A 19144-nucleotide genomic window follows, 5' to 3' on the forward strand; every position below is an offset into this window, starting at 1 on the left:
CTTTTTGCTGTTACAAAAGCTAAAGCCCAGCTGGAATTGAATCCATTGAGAGATGTCAAACACAAAGGCAACCAGAAGGGCTTTAATGTCATAAATGTAGATTTTTTTCAATACAGTAAAAATAATTAACTTTAAAATGTAGAAGGGTTTGACTTCTTTGAGTTATATCCCATTACAGAGAGGTCCTGCAGAGAAACCTAGACATATCAGAGGGTTGGGCAATCACCAGCCCCATGAAATTTAATAAGGCTGAATGCCAGATTTTGCACCTAGAACAGGGCAACCCTGGATGTACATACAGTCTGGGGAATGAGGGGTTGGAGAACAGCACTGCAGAAAGGGACCTGGGGGTCCTGGTTGATGGCAAGTTGAATATGAGTCAGTAGTGCCCTGACAGCCAGGAGAGCCAACTGTGTCCCGGGGGGCATCAGGCAAAGCATCTCCAGCTGGTCAAGGGAGGGGACCTGCTCTGCTCTGCTCTGCATTGGTGCAACCTCACCTTGAATATTGTGTGCAGTTTTGGGCACCACAATATCAGAAAGATATAGAGAGTGTCAAAAGGAGGGCAACGGAGATGTTGAAGGGTCTAGAGGGGAAGCCATACAAGGAGCAGCTGAGGTCACTTGGCTTGTTCAGCCTGGAGAAGAGGAGACGGAGGGGAGACCTCATTACAGGCTACAACTTCCTCACAAAGGGAAGTGGAGGGGCAGACACTGATCTTTTGTCTCTGGTGACCAGTGACATAACCTGAGGGAATGGCATGTAGCTGTATCAGGAGAGGTTTGGATTGGATATTAGGAGAAGATTTTTCACCGAGAGCTAGCTGGGCACTGGAACAGGCTCCCCAGGGAAGTGGTCACAGCACCAAGCCTGTCAGAGTTCAAGAAGTGTTTGGACAATGCTGCCAGGCACATGGTGGTTCTTGGGATGGTCCTGTGTAGGGACAGGACTTGGACTTGATGATCCTGATAAGTCCCTTCCAACTCAGCGTATTCTATGGTTCTATGACTTTGTAGGCTGTTTGGCTGGGTGTCTGTCTCTGTGCCTTGGCCCTACACTTTGCCTGCTTCTGGAATGCAGTTCAGTGTTTCTCTGGCTTGCCTTTTGTGTTTACTTTTCCCATGGCTGTCCATTACTTTTCCCTTAACACGGTGCCCATCTTTTGACGCATACTGGTCTCTGCATGTGCTTGCTCACTAGCTTTTTTCTCCTGAGCATCCTTCTGTCCTATTCTCCCTCAGTCTCAGACAAATTTGATGTTGACAGAATAAGGTCAAGAAATGTAAATGTTTTGAATGTATTTTCTCATAATTTCAGCTGGAAGCTTTTTTTTTTCACGTTTTCTTCTGAGCCCCATACTTGCGACCCCCTAGAAGAAACTTTTGCCCTAGAGAGTAGAAGTCATCTTTTTTTCAGGAGATGTGAAGCCTTCTATCTGCTTAGAAACCAAGTTGAGAAACTGAGAAGTCTTCTGGAATATGTCCCTGTGACTAAGGTTGTGAAATAGATGGGGGAAAAGATGACAAGTACTACGTAATTTTGGGAGCATTTTAGGGAATTTGCTCATGCCATTCAAGATTTATTGTCACTGAAGCCACTGATGCTAGGTTCAGCTGTCAGCCTGGAGTTGAGAAGTATTTCAGCATGTGTTTAAGTCTTGGTGACTGTGGTGAGACTCGAGCAAATGTTTACGCCCACTCTGCTTTCTTCAAAGTGGGACTCTACAGGGGAGCCCATTTCCAATGGTTTTGTGATGAGAGTCACTGGAGCTGCCTGGGGCGTGAGCCAGGGCTGTGCTTTGCCTGCTAGTTCACTGCACCTCTTTGTTACATAAAAATGAAAAATATATCAGGGTGTTGAGGATGTCATGTAAGCTGAGCTGTGTGCTTTCCCTCCTGAGGGTTTTACTTATGTGTACGTTACTGTTCCCTCTCCTAGTATAGTCTGTCCAGTGCTCCCCCAACCCTGGGAGGTTTCTGGGGAGCCAGGAGCCATCTGAAGCACAGGCCAGCAGGGGTTGCTGTAGGAGTAGGAGATGGAGAAAATTCACTGCATCCCTTTTGTAGAAGCCCTCCCTGAGGGTTTGGTCCTGCTACCCTCTTTTCCCCCTACTGCACCCAAGCTCACGTGGGCTCAGTAGTGAATTCCCAGCACGGAGTAGGTGTCTGTTGCTTACTCACAGCTTTGTGCATTTTGTACGTTCATAAATTAAGTACTAAGTTTCATCCTTACAGTGCTGAAACTAACTTCATAGTTGATATTTTGACTCAATAAATTTTAAATTATTTTTAATATTTATTGTTTCTGTAAAAGTGGACAGTGGTATTCATAGTGCTTGATTCCAGATGCCCATAGATTATTGCTATAGTATTACTATTTGTCACTCAAGAACTTGCTAATTTTTTTCAGGACTGGGGTGGAATTGAATTGGGAATGATTAGTTGCATCCTTTTGATTGAATGTTGAGTTTTTTCCCTTAATTCCTGTGAAATTACCATTAGCTATTTTGGCTGCAGTTCTGTGTTGGGTTGAGGCAGTGTTACATTGTAAATCAATATCTTTTCAAAAAGACTGCTGTAAATTGCCTAGATAGCATATGCATGGTTACTTTGGCTGCAATGCTGCTGCAGAGCCTGGATACTCTGCCTTTCTGGGAACTCCACAGGCAAGTCCATCATATATTAAAAAAAAAAAAAATCTTTTAGAAAGAGCATGGTATTGCTGATGAATTTTAGACAGAGAAATATTGTACCCTCAGTGCTCATCTGTATCTTTAATATTTTACTCCACAGGGATTACCCTGTCTTGAGGGATTTCTTTGTTTGCTGCTTTAGATTTCCCCCTTTCTTAGCTGTAGTACAGCCGTACCATTTCAGCTTGCTAGTGCAGAAAGATGTTGTGAATTCAGTTGCTGAATGAGCCCAGCCTAACTGCAAACACTAACATTGCTAGAGAGATGCCAAAGAGTTGCAGGTGAATCTGACCTGATCCGGGCAACAGCAAAACGGTAAGATGGGGCTTGGTTAAATCTCTGGGACTAATTGGGTACTGGGGTTTCCTGTTTCAACCTGAATCCTAGTTATCACATGCTTCCAACTTGAGCAGGATTCATTCTGTGCATGTCAGGGTGGGTTTTCTCGGGAATGCTTAACATCCAGGCAGAGGGAGGCGGTGGGAAGCTGGGAACGCCACATGAGACCTCTCGGCAGCCACCCTGGTGAGATTCCCCAGCAATACTGCCTGCGGTTTGTAAATACCAGGGAAAAGGTAGGGTAAGGCTTAAAAGTGATGCTTTTCTCGGATCAGCTTTGTATTTCTCTCTCTGGCAGCCTTATTTGTAATTGTATTAAGAGGGTAGTATGGGCAATTTTTTCCGATACATGCTTGGCTGAACGCCCTCTGGGACGCGTGAGTGAAGGACGTGATCAGCCACTTTTTCATCTCTGCTAACAAGTCTTTGCATCTTGCTAGATCTGAATAAATGTTTTTAACAGTTACAGATTTGCTTGGTGGTGGAAGATAAAATTAAAGTGATCCTTTATAAATACATGCTGTATCATGGACGTCAGAATATCTTTTTGCCTTGTTAACCTCTGTCGTGATTTTATTTCTCTTGTCTTTATTTAATATAACAAAAAGTGAGGTAGTCTTTTGGAGTTGTCATTCTTGAATGCTTATATAGCAGTGTGTTGACAGAGGTTTGGATCTTAGTGGCATATTTCAGCATATGAAAGCTTAGAGCAGCAGCATGTTCAGGGAAAGAGAAGAGAAAAGGAGCAGCACTTACCATTAGTACAAGACAGATCAAACTGTGACCATAGTATGAAATTATTCGAATTATTTCTGATGACTTAACAGACAGCTATTGTGTTTCAGTTGTAGATCGAGTCCTAGATTACTCTCAACAGAAGTCCAGTGGAACTGAACAAAAAAATATTTCACCATGTGTTCTAGTATTTAAAAGAATTGAACTGTAGTAGTAATGGTAGAGTGATATGTTTTTTGCTATTACTAGTTAAGAGTAAAAGCAGAGAGGCTCTTTTCTAGGAGAGTATGCTTATCATTATGCAGCATTTGAATTATACTCCAGGAAGAGATCAGTTGTATATCAATGTGGGATCAAATAACTAGTTTGACAGCGATTCATGTTTGCTTTTTCTGTACTCGCCAATTAAAGGGTTTTTCTTCTCTGTCACTGAATATGATTAAAGAGCGAAGATTTGGTGTTATAGCAATTATTTTCTGAAGGTTTCATTATTATTTTGCTGGAGTTCCTTCTTTAAAAAACACTGTTTGTACTGCAATATAAGTGATGTGAGGTGATCTCTTTCACACTGTATACAAACTTAATTGATATAGTTTTGTCTCAGAAAATAGAGTTGCCTTTTTTTTGGGGTCAAGAATTGTTTGGAATGTTTTTATTACAATAATTATTTCAGTTATATTATTTCTTTTTTTGTTTTTATGGAAGTTTTCCTTTGCTTATACTATGTCTATTAATAAATTGCAAATCATTGTCTAATGCATAGAAGTAATTCAGCCACTTGTGTTTACTCCCGTGTTATACAAGGAAAGAAAGTCCAGGCATGTGGAATTTTTTTAAAGCAAATTTTAAATTACATTTTTCTCTTAGTATTATGTTTTCATCTACTTCATATGTTAAATTTGTTGCTTCCATCAGCTTTCTTCCTCCAAGTGTTTTTTTCTACCCAAATCTAAAGCCTTCGTCTCTGTTTGCTGTGTTAGTACAGGCTCTAGAGTTCTCTCATTTCAGTTTTCTGATCTTAAGAAATGACTAATGTTTTGGACATATTTTATTAATAAATAATATTCCCTATGGTATAATGGTGATATTTAGTTAAACACAGATCCCAAATTAACTAGGGGGGAAAATTAACTTACAGTGTGGAAAATGTGTCCAAAAGTTAAGAATGCAGATGGGAAAGGGAAAAAATATATAGTTTAATAGGTGGATAGTGCCAAGTGCTCTATGGAGATGAAGATCTTCTCTGTGTGGATCAGTTTTCTAGTTAGGCTGGGGTCTGTCACAGCAGGAGATAAGGGCTTATCTGAGGAGTGAGTGTTTGCCATAGTCTCCTTCATGTCCCTGACTCTGGACAGAAAGAACTTCAAGAAGTTGTAGCTGAGCAGGCTAGAAATAATCAATGTTGCATCTTAATGCAAGGAGGCTGGCCAGCCATTGAAGTCCTATAGCAAAAAGGGTCATCTAACTATCTTTTTTTTTTTAGCTATTTTGTTGTACAAATCTTAAACAAACCCAATCCCTAAAACCTCTAAACCCAAACCTGTGCCCACAGTTTTTGACGTTTTCCCCTCACACTGTAAGCATGGGTGGGGTGTTTAAAGAGCTGGCCTCTGAGCAGGTGCTCTGTCTGTCTTGGGCAGGCAGTTCTTGTTTCTCCGAGAGCCCTCACAGACGAGAACATGGATGGAGCCATTGGTGGGGACTATGAGCAGGCTGCAGACTAGGTGTGCCTGGCTGGTCCCACAGGCAGCTGGCATGGGCAGCTCTGCTGGGCTCCAGCTGCAGAGGGAAGGGATAAAGGATTATTTTGTTCTTTAGGGGAAATCCTCGCGCAGTGCCTGCTGCCCCCGGGCATTTGCCCCTGCAGGTTTCAGTAGCTACCCTGGGCAGATCTTTGGGGTCAGCAGAAGTTTGCTGGGATGAGAATGTGTGGGAGTGCTCAGCCTGGGGCAGGTGAGGCTTTGGGCTGTCATTTTCAGTGACTTCTGTATAAATGTGAGTGTAGATGTGCCCCTTAAGGGTCACAGGAGCTGCTGGGCAGACACAGACAAATCTATGAGGTTATTTCCCTTTGAAGTCCCAGCAAGTCAAATATAGTCAGCTGTGAGGCAGTGCTGTACTCAGTTTGTGAATTGGGTTTTGGATAATATTAGTGTTAAAATGTTCCTGAGTGTTTCGGGTACTGATAAAATGATAATTACAGTTTACAAAGCCTGTTGAAATGAAGAGGAATATCCTAGCAAATATTAACTGAAACAACAGAGAATCTGTGCAATACCAGTTCTCCAAAGCCTGTTTCTGAACTAGAGAAAAGTGTAACTGGTGCTCTTAGTTTGGGAAGAACACATAAATTACTATTTTCTGAACTTGAGTTCACTTAGGTAGGTCCATACGGGCTTCTGGAGTCTCTGATTAGATTTTTCTTTTGGTACTTTGGAAGGTACATGAATGTACTGATGGTTAGTCAAGAAACAGACTCTTAAGGCCTTTATTTTTCTTAATACTGCTATCATAATGTTAGTGTCAGGACAACTTCTCCCAGTAGCAGCTCCATCAGTCATTAAGTGCTTCTTCCACCTACATGGTGACTTCTGGGTTTTGGTATAGTTCAGTAAATACCTTTCTGTGATCACTTTTTCCTTTGAGATAAGTATATTGTGTATTGTCAGAATTATTGATCATATGCATCTCTTTCACATGTGGCATATTTTTCACTGATATCTTCCATTCCACTCTCTAATAAAAGCCTATATATATTTCTGGATTTAGCAGTTCAGCAAAAAGCAAGTAGTGAAATAGTAATTTAATGTAGTACTGAATGATGAATTCAGGGGGGTGATTTTGTGTTTTAAGATTTTTGAAACAACCCCATAAACACATAATTTTGCCTCTGTAGAAGTAAATTCCATGCTTTCTCTTTGTTGCTGGTGAGGGATATGTTTATCATATTCCTGGGTGGATGGGCTTCTCTGAAGTTCCTGTATCAGTTCTGGCCTGGCCTGCAGAGGACGCGGAGGCACACAGTTTTATTTGTTAGTTGTTTTACTCTGTGTTGATGTGCTAGTCAGAAATGGTGTGAAAAGTTTGGGTGGAGATTCTCGTTTTATTTTGCAAAAATTTTTAGAATTTATTGTTGGAATTTGTGTAAGTTAATGCTAGAGTAGAACTTGCTATCTCATCCTGCTGACTACAAGGTCTGTTGCGACTTCTGATTGAAAAATAACTTGATAAACTTCAGCTAGACAATAAATAAATATAAAATAATCTAAGTTTGTAACAAACATCATATCAGCAAGCTTTTGACTAGTCTTTATCATTCTGTCCTGGAAATTGAATAGAATTTATGTCAGTTATATTTCAGTTTTGCTGTGTCGGATGTTTTTAATTTAATATTAAATTCTATACAACTTACCTGAAAAGGAAAATACTGAATGTTGCCAAGAGAGTGGTGAGGAAATGAAAGGCATAACGTCTATTTATATATTGTGAAAGCTCAGCTCCACTTAATTCATTTCTGATACTTTCAGTCTACAAGCTTAGTGTGTTTGAATATGTCCTCTTCCGTTTTATTAAATCTTCGTGTAAGTGCAAAGAAAATGTACTTAAACAGTTAGAGAATATGTGTAAAATATGTTTGCCCAGACTTCCCGGTAAATAGTGGGAGTTTTAATGAACAAATGGGTTCTGTTGCTAAATGTTGGCTATAGAAATGTTATATTATGTCATGCAGAAGAGTTGTCTTGAAAAGTTCTACAGTTTAATGATGGAGTGGTAGGTTTTACTGCTGTCTGGGAAAGTGGTGGAACCACCCCCTAACTTTCAAGTTGGCAAGGAATTCCCTGTATTTGGCAAAGTAGTCCAGATACATAAAATTATATAATCATAAAATGTGATTGTACTGCTGGTAGGCAGCTATGCAGGGAAAGCCAGGCAAAATATCTGCAATCAGTCTCAGTTTTGTGAAAGTTTTTCATGAGAAACTTAATGTACTGGAAGGATGGAGGACTTCTCACTAATGTTCTAATGATAGCTGTGATTTTTGACCAATCTGATTCTTAGGATTTGTTGCTTTTTGAAAGTGATTCATGATGAACTCACAGCTTGGAGGTGCAAATTGCCACCAACTGCAGAAGGCTTGGCTGTTTTGTACTGTTACAGCTTTTTCTTTAGGTTGATTTGAGCATAGTCATAAGTCTACTACAGCACATATTTGGCTTGAACACATCAAAGCAGCAGCGGTGATTTTCACTTCTCTGTTGAAATACATAGTTTTTTAAAAAATTGAGCATTATCTCTGTTCTATTCATAGAATTTTTCTTATAAAATTGCAGTCCTTCTTACAATGAGCTCTTCTCACTATCAGTTTGAAACTTCTCCATTTTAAGTTTTAGATGTCTTTGTAAGAAAAGATATACTGGAGTGTTCCTCATATTCTGAATAACTTTAGATACTGTAATTTTCATTATGCTGGCTGACTCAATTCTGAATTGTGGGACATGGTATGTTTGTGAGCATAGCGCATATGCACTGAGAAACAAGTTTCATTATGCTTCTGTACACCTTTTTGCTTTGAAAGTGATTGTGCTGCTGCAAGTCTGACAAACCTGCAGTAGCTGCTAGAAAATTCCTTTGAGACTTTTCATTCAAGTTTTATAGAATTCTGTAACCAGGGCATTTGTCTGAAAGGGGGGGGAAAAGAAAGAACAAGTTAAAAAAAAAAAAGTCAGGTGTGCATGAGATCCAAACACAGAGGAGGACTTTGCATTTAATTGTTTGTGAAACTGGGCTTGTCATCCTCTTCTGAACTCTCAAACTTCCATGGAAGAAAGCAATGGAAGAAAAGTCATAGATGCCTGTTATTAAAATTTCTGGGAGATTGTGTTGGAATATGGGTTATTCACATGTCTGGAGATTACTTGCACAAGTGAATAATGAAAACTTGAAGCTCTTTTTCTGCCTACTCCTTTACACTGTGCTGATTTGACAGAGGATACTTTGCCAAATTCAGTGGTTTGGAAGATAATATGTATGGGAGCAGATCTAGAAACACTTAAGAGAGCTTGTCTTTCCTTGGGACATTGATCTGCATTGGAAGCTGCATTTCTCAAGCTGTAGGGTTGTTAACCTCAGGGATGAAGCACCTAAGAGCAGGAGAGATTTCTTTCTTGGTGCTAGAATGAAACTTTGAAATGCATTAGCAGAATGAAGCAAACAACTTTCATTACCTAGTTTTTCCTCTGGCTTTTTCTAAAGATAGTAAAAAAAAAAAAAAAGCAAGGAAAGAAGACAAATGCAGAAAACAGGGAAGAGAATGAAATAGATTTTTGTGTATTTTTTTTCACATTAAGGAAATGTTCTGAAGGAAGAATAGCCAAACTGATTTATCATTCTAGTCTTGAATTATTTTTTCCAACATGCTTTTAGAGCATCTGCTGAAGATAATGTGAGCCTACCATTGATTTGTAAAGGACCATACAGCATGCTGCTTCAGTGCAATGAGGGTTGTCATCATATCAGACTGAAGGTGGTTGTAAAACCTTTCCACCAGCAAATGCATATATTTCACAAAAATGATTACATGATCTGTCTCCTTCCTCCTTTCTTTTTATTAGAAAAGTGCTCTTCAGCATATATGTGAAGAGCGTATTGTGAAAGATCTCAAGTAGTTGGGCTTAAGTCTTATACTGTCAGTTCCATGACCAGATCCGACCAACAGCAGTATTTTTGTTCCCTGCTTGTTAGAGGACAATTTTTATTTTAATTTGGATCAGAGGTACTTGGTGATAACTGTGAAAAAATAAAGAAGCTTGCTAGGGGTAGGTAAAGGAGTCTAAAAGAACTAGATAAAACCTATTTTCAAGGCATGGAATTGTTTACAATTTATTTTCTGAAAAACCTTACTGACAGCCTCAGAATCTAGCAAGAATAGGCATTTTGTTGTCAAGTCTCTCAAGATTTCTCACACTTAACATGGCAGTGGGAAGACTTATTGCATTTATGTATACAACTTTGATAACTTCATGATCGGGGGAGTGATAGAATAAAATTATAAACGTGTAAACCCAGAAAGACTTAATATACTGTTCACACAAAACTACTAATACTGCACTTATGGAAAGAAAACTGTATAAACTTGCACTGGCACATGTAGCCATCTGTTGGAGCAGGAGGCTGATATGGGAAAGGGATTGAAATATTTTTTTAATCTTTATTTTTAAATGCTGTTCATATGGTTACAGAGGAGGATAGACAACAGCTACAAATGGGTAACTAAGTAAAAGAGTATAGAAACCACCTGTCACAATTTCATGGGAGAATGTTTATGTTCAGACACTTTCTCCACCGCTCTGCTGGTTACCAAGGCATCCTTGGCTCTTGCTTGGCACTGGAAGCTGCCTCTCCCACACTGACACCTCTGCTGATCCCCTACTGTGCCCTCCTGTTTGGTTTACTGGACGAGTAAACCTCCTGCTTTTGAACACAGCAAGTCTGGAAACAGTTTAATGGAAGCAGCAGCCTGGTTGCAATTTCAGGAAAAGCTTGCATGGCATATTACATTACATGCCACTGTAGCAAATGTGAGCATTGCTCAAGTAAAAGGAAGAATTTATTTGCCAGGCTTTATTACTAACACAGCTATTGCCTTTTGGGGCATCAGTACAGAAATAGAGCAAAACGCCCCTTTAGATCAGCTCCGTTGAGTTTCTGTCTCTTTTCATGAACATTACACGTTGTCAGGACTTCGATGTGACCTTTTTCTGAGACCCTGTCCTTAGGTGACTCCTCCTGACGTCTGTTGTCACAGAACAGGGTTTTGCTTTGAGGACATATGTAGGCTTTTATAGACCTAAAATCTAGTCCAGGTTCTCTTCAAAACTGGACCTTTTTTCCCTGTGAGGAGAGGAATATCAACTTTAATGGACTGAAAACTCACTTTTCTGAAGTTAGGCTGTGCTATGAACAGAAAAAAAATTAAATTTTAGAAGTGCTCAGCTCTGCCTTGCCATGTTGAAGGGGCACAAAATCATGTACAGTAATTTCTGACTTCAAGATTGTGCTTGATTCAGTAATTGTGCTAATATTTAGGTATCAAGTTAGCAGAATAAATATATGCTGTATTGCAGCTCTTGGTGGGTTAGTGGTGGTGACAGGAAAGAGCTATGTAAACACCGCACATAATAACTTCCAGTATAAAACATTATTTTTTGATACAAGTGTTTGACTTCATTTAGATTTGTATGATCTTGGTATTCCTACCTCAGGCCTGATCAGTTGGCCTTTCTGTGAGAGTGAGTTGTTTCTCATTTGACAATTCAGCACAAACATTTAATCTGCTCATTGAATTCAGTGTTTCAGACAAACACAGAGAATTAGTGTCAGAGCTTCTAGTTCAAAAATTCTTCCATCTGGCACTTCAGTGACCTTTTTATATTTGCCTTCTTCCATATGACAAAGACAGTTGGTTTAACATCAGCTTTGACTTCAGAAATAAAACGGCCATTTTAGAGAGTGTGCCTTTGAGATGGGCTGTGGGAGATGTATGAGTAAGTTTGTGCTAGGTACAGCAAGGGACATACCATATCCCTGGATACCATTTTCAGTCTCCAAGCTCTGTTTTCAGTTGTATTTGCTAGTTCATAGCTAGCATTGCTAGCAATCTCTTCATCCAAATAAAGTTAAACAAATATTACACGAGAATATGAATTATAGTTCTGGTGGACAGTTGAGCCTCTTACCCCTGGAGGTTACCAGACAGAAATGACAGGCCATCAGGACAGGAAAAGTAATGACTTATTGTACAACCTTTTCTTTCCTTGTGTCTTCTTTCCATCCCTTCTGCCCCTCCTCTCCGTTTTTTTTCCCCCTATCTTACTCAAGTTCTCTTTCTGCTTCTTTTAGCTGTGCCCATCAAATATTCAAACAAAGGGCTGGTGTAGGTTATTACAGGGAAGGCTGAGTGTGTTCAAGGACCTCTTTCAAATTTGGGCCTGATTGCGCTGGTAGCTGTGGTATGAGCTGGCTGGTGATGTCGTGTAGCATTACATGCTCTACTTCCCCTTTCACAATTTTATTTGCTCCCTTATCTCACCTCTTGTTCTTCATAGATGTTTTTCTGCATTGTAGCTTTCTTACCAACTGAGCTCTCTCCTCAACCTGTTCATGTCTCTGCTTGTGGGTGTAGCAGGGTGACCCTGTCCTGGGGATGATGGAGAGTGCTACCAGCTGGGCCAAGAGGAAGCAGGCAAGATTTGTGTTTGTAACAAGAAAGAGCCTCCCTAGTGCTTTGTTCTGCAAAGAGAATGAATCTCCAGATAGCTACATTTTTATTTTGAACAAAGCTGCTTCTCGTACTCCGGACCATTTCCAAACTGTGTTTTATAAGTAGCAAATGTCAAATTCCAGAGATGCCAGAATCTGCAGATGACTTGTGTAGTTCTCATTTGCCATGGTACCAAAGGATGATAGAAAATAACATGCTTATAAATGGTAATAAAACCTCATATCGGATTTTTCCAGTGAAAATTAATGACAGACTTGTGCTCTCAGCAATTCAGCTGTTGAATCAGTAGTCACTTCACTATATATGTTTTTTTTCTTCGTACATCTCTCAGCTAAATGCAAGTCTTATTCTCTGTAATAATGAGATTGTTGCACTACCTTCCAGCGGGCTTTGGCTCTACAAATTATAATCTATATCTTCATAACATTTCACTTAAAAAAACCCAAGTGCTTTACAAACTTAATTAGTTCTCCCGGTTTCTGCTTGTGATAGGGGCAGGATCATTATTGCGAACAGAAAGACGGAATTGTTGAAAGCTTAAGTGACTTCTTTGCCTCAAGTCACTCAATAATTTTTTCTTTTTTTTTTTCCCAGTGCATGCTAGATCTTGCATTTCCTTATATCTAGTCCTTTCATACTATGTCTCCTGGAATAGTGCAAATGGGAGGAATTCTGATATTTTCTTCTGATTTTTCAGTAGAAATTTTCAATGTTCACTCTGATATTTACCCAACCAGTCACCCTTTTCCCAGATATACACAGTGGCAATGACCAATAGAGAATAGTAGATTGTTGGCAATTTTTTGATATTTTATGTAAGTCCATAGGTATTGGACGACTGAAGTAAACATTTGTGGTATGTTAAATGTGGGAATTAAACCCCAGGTATAATGCGTCTTCCCGAAAGATGTGATAAGCTTCAGAATAGTATGTCTTTACGGTATACCAGCATTTTAAACTTTTTTCTTTCTGTGTGTGGTAGGATGTCTGGCCTTTTCTGCCAGAATTGATTGTTCTTTGTTACTGAGGATATCTTTATTCATATGAATTAATTCCACTGATACGGGACAGCCTATCTTTTACTAAGTACCGGAACAGGTGATTAATTCAGGGGTCATTCATGACTGTTTTATAATTCATGAACCATAAGGACTATAAATTAATTACGTTTTAACTGATCAGTCTCACTCTTTCAATGCTATATTACTTTAAATAGTAAATGAAATAGTCCAGCAACCTTTAATTATAAGAATACAATTTGTTTGGGACCTTTTGATTTTGCTGACAGTGATGAAGTGAAAAAAACCTTACATTGAAACTGTATCACAATAACTAAATCTGATACACCATTTATTATTTTCAGATTAATCCCAAATGCAGATTAAAGAGTATTGCTTGAGATGAGATATAAGGTGATTCAAAGAGGCATCTTTATTTAGAAATGGTTCCATGAATGGTTATACTGATTTTTATTTATTTAATGAGGCTTATTATGGACTTTACACATGGAGCAAAAATGTACTTCTTGTGATTTCATTCTCTTAATTTCAACAGTAGTCTTTATGGGAAAAAATTGGCTAAATGTAGGCATTATGTGTTGAGATATGATGAATACCATGATTTTAGGATGGAGACTGTAAGAAACTGTAGCTCAGTGATCCATAGTGATGTAATGATGACTAAGTCTGTTTATCCTAGAGCAGCCTTGGGATCTTCTGAAATTAAATGTGAGACTGGGCAGGAGGAACAGGGAAGAAAGGCTGTCCAAAGCTGTGTTGTTTTCTGTCATACGTTATCTTTTGATTCTGATCAGCAACTAAGAAAGCTGCAAGGTATAAACTATGTTGTGCTTTTTTGTGGTTGTAAGATTAGGAATTTTGAAGTGCTCTTTCTTTAATATTCTGGCTCTTTTACTTTAAATAAAAAAAAAACCCCACACTGAGAAACACTAAAATAACTTTTAATATCAAGCTGTACTAACTTCTGTGGTGCTGCATTTTATTTTGTTTACATTTTCAGAATCTGTAGTAGCTCAAGTAGTTATTGGAATTGACATGAATATTCTGATTTTATAGATAAATCTCCCTTTGACTATTTCTTTCCAAAGTAGATGAGAACTCTTCAGGCAGCTGCAAAGTGGCTGTTTGTGCTGTAGGTTTTAAGTGGCCAAATTACTTCTGTCTCATCATGTCTCTTTTTGTCTTATGTTTTAATTGAGCCTGAATAAATAGTTGTGGTGGAATTTTAAAAGTGGGTTTATTTCAGTCATCAGAGTTTGGAAAATGTATATTGTTTGGCAGCAGAATGTGGAACAACTTGGGGAAATACAGTTATATATTGACATTAATGATCGTATGTGAGAAATGTCATGTTCAGGATGCAGCATGTTCCTGGACAGGTGCTTGAACCACATGTAGACTGACAAGGATCTTTTTTCCAAAGCTGGGATCAGGGACTCTGAACTACTAATACTGTTGCTTCACTGGGTAGGAACAGTCATTGCTGTTTTCCAGATCAAATCCTTTCCCACAAGACACCAAGTCCCTGGACAGTTTCCAAGTGCTGCTTTGGAAGGGGTTTTCCAAAGACTAACTTCAAACACAAAAAATGAGTTTCTGTAGGACCCTGCTGTTCTCTGTGTAGAAGAGCAAGACTCTTTAAAGGGATGTTGGCGTTGGAGTGAAGTTTAGTTTTTTCAGGATTTTCATCCTGGAACCAAAGAGGAGACTTTGGGTGTGAATGTCCTACATGTGAAGTTCTCTGGCGTGAATACCATTCGTTTCATTGCAATTGTTTTATCTTACCTTCTTTTCCTTTCAGGAAATATAATAAATTCTTTTGTATCATCTGCCCCTTGTCTCTGCCCCTCTCTCACTGTTTTTGCCAACATAGTTTTTTCATCACACTTCTCTGAGGTACTGAGATTCCTGCCAGGTGGGAACTTAGGTGGCACAAAGCAGCTGTTTCCTTTCTTATGTTTCATGTCTGGGGCCACCTAATGAACCCAAAGTCAGAGGTGGTGAACTGTCAAGTGACTTCCTTGAGCCTTTTCTGTCTGATACAAGGTTTGGAAGGATAGTAATGTTTGCTCAACAATCTGTACATGATACAGGGTTTTTTGCATATTCCCTGTTATACCTGTAATAATCTGTAGTTGTTAAGTGTATTAAGTTGGTTGGCCTATTTTTAAATACTGTTTCCTGTAAAGAAGAGTGAAAGCGTAAATGAAGATCCCATACCTCTATTCCCTGTAATTATGAGATCTGCTGGCTAAAATACCTCATGTGAAAGTGATAACTGTGGTTTCATTGCACTACCTTTAAAAACCAAATAGATTTGAAAATAGTTTACACCTTAGACAATTATGCTTTGAATGTAGTTCGTGGTGGGAGAAGCACAAAATCATGGCAGTTCATGAAGAGGAAAGAATCACTTCAAGTGTTGACATACCTTAATGTTCACTTGTATGATGACTTGTTTTAAAGAAATGACAATTAAAACTGGTTAATGATTCACGCTATTTTCTAGACAGAGGTTTTTTTAAATGCATAGCATATCCATACTGAAAAGTTTCTTTCTTCCTCTTGATTGCATTTTATAAAACATAATTGTCATCTCATGCATGATGAACCAAGATGTTACTTGTATTTTCTCTACATACATTTGAGGTTAGAACTTGTAATAGTTAAGGTGCCATTGATCACATCTTCATGTAGCACCAGGTTTTGACTCTGGTGGCATTTATAGCATCTCAATGAGTGTCTGGGCTCCACTGTTTTAAGTACAGCATTACATAGATTTATAGATCAAGGGCAAGAAGGGGTAATGAATCATATAGATTGACTTCCTATATGTAATGACTTGATTAGCTTCTTTAGGTTTGTTTTTTATTCTGGTGACTGTAGTTAAAGCAAATAAAATCATCCATTTTTGAGGCTGCACTGGCAAAAGACAGTTTCCAGTTCTTTCTAGATTGTCATCTTCACAAGGTGCACAAGGGTTGTTCTGTGTGTAAAAAAAGCGTTAGTAAAAGTGCAGTGCCCGCTCTGCAGAACCTTGGACTTATGTATATAGAACAAACAAAATGAGGTCAAAAGAAAGTCCTGTCTTACAGGGAAAATGGACTTAGAGGGAAAGCCCACAGGGTCACACAGGAGCATCTAAAAGAGGCTGAAAATGCATCTGTGTTCTTTACGACACATGCTATGCTTTTAAGTGGAAAATGGTCCTTAACTCTCTTACACAAAAAGAAAGCTGGAAATAAGAAGGTGTGTTAGGCTTGTCTTACCTATCAGCAACGAGCTACCAGGTGGTAGACAGTGGTTTACAGTCTAACTAAGTATTTGTACATATCATTTGAGAGCCTAAAATTCTAGGAATCACTTTTGCTATGCAGTACAATGGAAAAATGATATTTGAAAGGCTGAATGAGTGTTAAAAAAAATTAATCAAAGTCATACTGTTCCTAGAAGTGGTGTGGTCAAGCTGGTGAAACCCATGATCATTTGTATGCACAGGAAGCTCTCCAAAATATGTTATACTTCAGTTCTTTTCGTCCCACTGTTGCTTTTTTGCATGATAAGTCACTACAGAATAAGTTGTACTGTTAGCTGGAGCACAGGAGCGCCCACTGCCCAGGGGCAAAAGGAATTCTATTGTGCTCTCGCTGATGGAGGGAAACCTGAAATTAATGTGTCCTTAAACTGTGTAATTCTGAGGTTATAGCCAGTACTCAGTGCTGACCTTTTAGAACTGCTCCTTTCAGATTTCACTGAAGAAGAATTTCACCACAAAGTTGGACTTGGCATATCAATGGCAAAATGTAAAACAACTGCTTAAATACTGTTTCTCTTTGGTGTTTTGTAGGCAGGGTAGACAGTTTGGAAATGTGTACCCTTCAACAACAGCATAAGCTTAGCTTTATGGACTTAAACCCTGCACTTTGGTCAGCAGTCACTTGGAGACTAATATATATTGGAGACTAATTAATATTGGTGAGAGAGAAGTGATGAATGAAACTTTGCCAACTCTGTAGTTGCAGAGCAGGCAGAGGAGGGTGGTGAGCAGACCCTGCTTTTGCATTTCCCTGCTGTCCTCAGTCTTTTCCACGGGTGATGCTGGTATCCAGCCTGTACATCCACTGAGGTGTTTGACTTCTGAGTGGGGGGTGGTTGGTGTACATCTTGGTTTTAGTAATTTGCTAGTTGGAAGTTGGCTATTATATGATGGTAGTGAGGATTTTTATCCTACTCCAGATTCAGTCAATTGACCTGAAGGTTAAAGTGTCTCCCTTCAATATCTAAAGTATTACTGCTTCCAGTAGACAATCAATAGAAACAAATATCTTGCTTCTTTTTAATGCAATGGTTACATGGCCCACATTAGAGGTAGAGATGGAGATTTTCCAGTGGAAAAAGAAACTAGAAGCAGCATTCATGTCATTGTTATCTATAGTATATTTGTAGTTGTGTACTCAAAAAATCTTAATCAGCTACAGGTGGTCTTGTTACCTTAAAAGGAAGACAAGTACAGCTTTTGAACTTTTTTTCCATATCTCCTATTTTCTAGGTCATAGAATTTCATAGGCTGATTTATTTGCATCCATGTTGATTAAGTAACATGGAAGTACTGCTATATTAATAGTAATTTCAACTTACATTATGTTAAAACATCTTTCTTGGTAGCAAGCATTGCAAGAACATGGATCTGGAGAGGACAGTGGAAAGTATGTGGATGCATGTCTGTGCATATAAGTTGTTTTAGGGGAAAGAAGCCAATTAGTTTTACAAGAAGGCTAATTAAAAATTCTTTGTGAAGAAACTCTTTATCTTTTCTCTCTGAAGTAATATATTACTTCTCTCTGAAGTAATAGTACAAAATTACATAATTGTCTTAATTTTGACCTGAGAAGGAATTCTCTTTTGAAATGAAGGGGGGCTGTTCCTTTTCTCGGTTATAACTTACTGAAGTTTTAGTCTTGGAGTAATCACTTTAATGAGAAGAAATTTGAACCCTTGTAAAGCCCGGTCTGTAATAGTAGTGATGTTCTTCATTAGAGTTGACCTGGTGCATGATCATTTGGGCAGATGGCACTGTGCAGGAAACATACTTTAAATTTTTAATGTAGAAAAGGAATCTTTGATCTACTGTTACAGTTGATCTTCAAAATATATATATTAAAAAACCCCAAACCACAAGGTATAGTCACCCAGTATTTCTATAAAAAGTTGAAGTAAATTTGATTTCAAGGCACAAAATTCCTCTGGGCAAGACGGCAAAGAATAATTGTTTGGAGAAGTTTGTATTGGAGACACTTTGGGCTATGGGGGAAGAGTCCTGATTTAATGATAATTTCTTTTTATTTTTTTCATGTTAAGTGTTTTATAACAGCAAGTTTTTAAAAATGCTCTAGATTATGGGTGCTTGAATAGAATATAATTGTTTGGAGAAGTTTGTATTGGAGACACTTTGGGCTATGGGGGAAGAGTCCTGATTTAATGATAATTTCTTTTTATTTTTTTCATGTTAAGTGTTTTATAACAGCAAGTTTTTAAAAATGCTCTAGATTATGGGTGCTTGAATAGAATATTATGCTTCTTTAGTTGTATGTATGTGAACAGTTTTCAGCAAATTAACACTGTCTGTCCTCAAATACATGCAAATATAATGGAAAAAGTACATTGTGGATTACTTTGATTTGTTTATGATTTAAGGAACTTTTTGTGTCTTGCTTCACACTTCATAACTGAAAGCTATGAAAGTCTGAAAGCTGAAACTATTTCTTTTCTTTCCAAGTAAAAGTCAAGTGTCTTATGGGTGAAAACAAAAGGTGAGGTCTCAAATACAACTCCTCACTGTGTGATTTAAAAAAATGTTGTATATATTGGAGTGTATTAAAATTAAAACCAGAAGTGTATATGACTGGAGTTTCTAAACCTGCTGTTCTGCTCCTTTAGTTCTTTTGAACTAGCCATAGCATATTTTGATAGCTCAAGCAGCAAGTGGCAATCTTTAGAGCTTGGCAGAGTCATACTTCACAGTAACAAAGAATTGAACTTCTGTGCTTTAGTGTGCCATTAAGCTGCAGTCTCACGTTT

General features: G+C 38.5%; 1 protein-coding gene across 3 annotated transcripts in view; it reads left to right on the forward strand.

The window, feature by feature from the left end:
- The window catches only part of CDK14 (cyclin dependent kinase 14), a 314193-nt gene that overhangs the window by 62768 nt on the left and 232281 nt on the right, over positions 1 to 19144 (forward strand). The window contains exon 1 of one of the 3 annotated variants that reach the window (XM_027749124.2): positions 2900 to 3007. The exons of 1 other annotated variant lie outside the window; for it this stretch is intronic. Coding sequence is in view for 1 of the 2 variants with exons in the window: in XM_027749122.2 (XP_027604923.1) it covers positions 3193 to 3267 (75 nt within the window). In the remaining variant the exon portion in view is untranslated. Of the gene's footprint in view, positions 1 to 2899; positions 3008 to 3159; positions 3268 to 19144 lie in introns of those variants that run through there. One more of the 3 variants, XM_027749122.2, reaches the window with a different exon arrangement.

The sequence above is a fragment of the Pipra filicauda genome, unplaced genomic scaffold (assembly GCF_003945595.2).
Source record: "Pipra filicauda isolate LSUMZ 115617 unplaced genomic scaffold, ASM394559v2 scaffold105_size2325265_pilon, whole genome shotgun sequence".
NCBI classification, from domain to species: Eukaryota; Metazoa; Chordata; class Aves; order Passeriformes; family Pipridae; genus Pipra; species Pipra filicauda.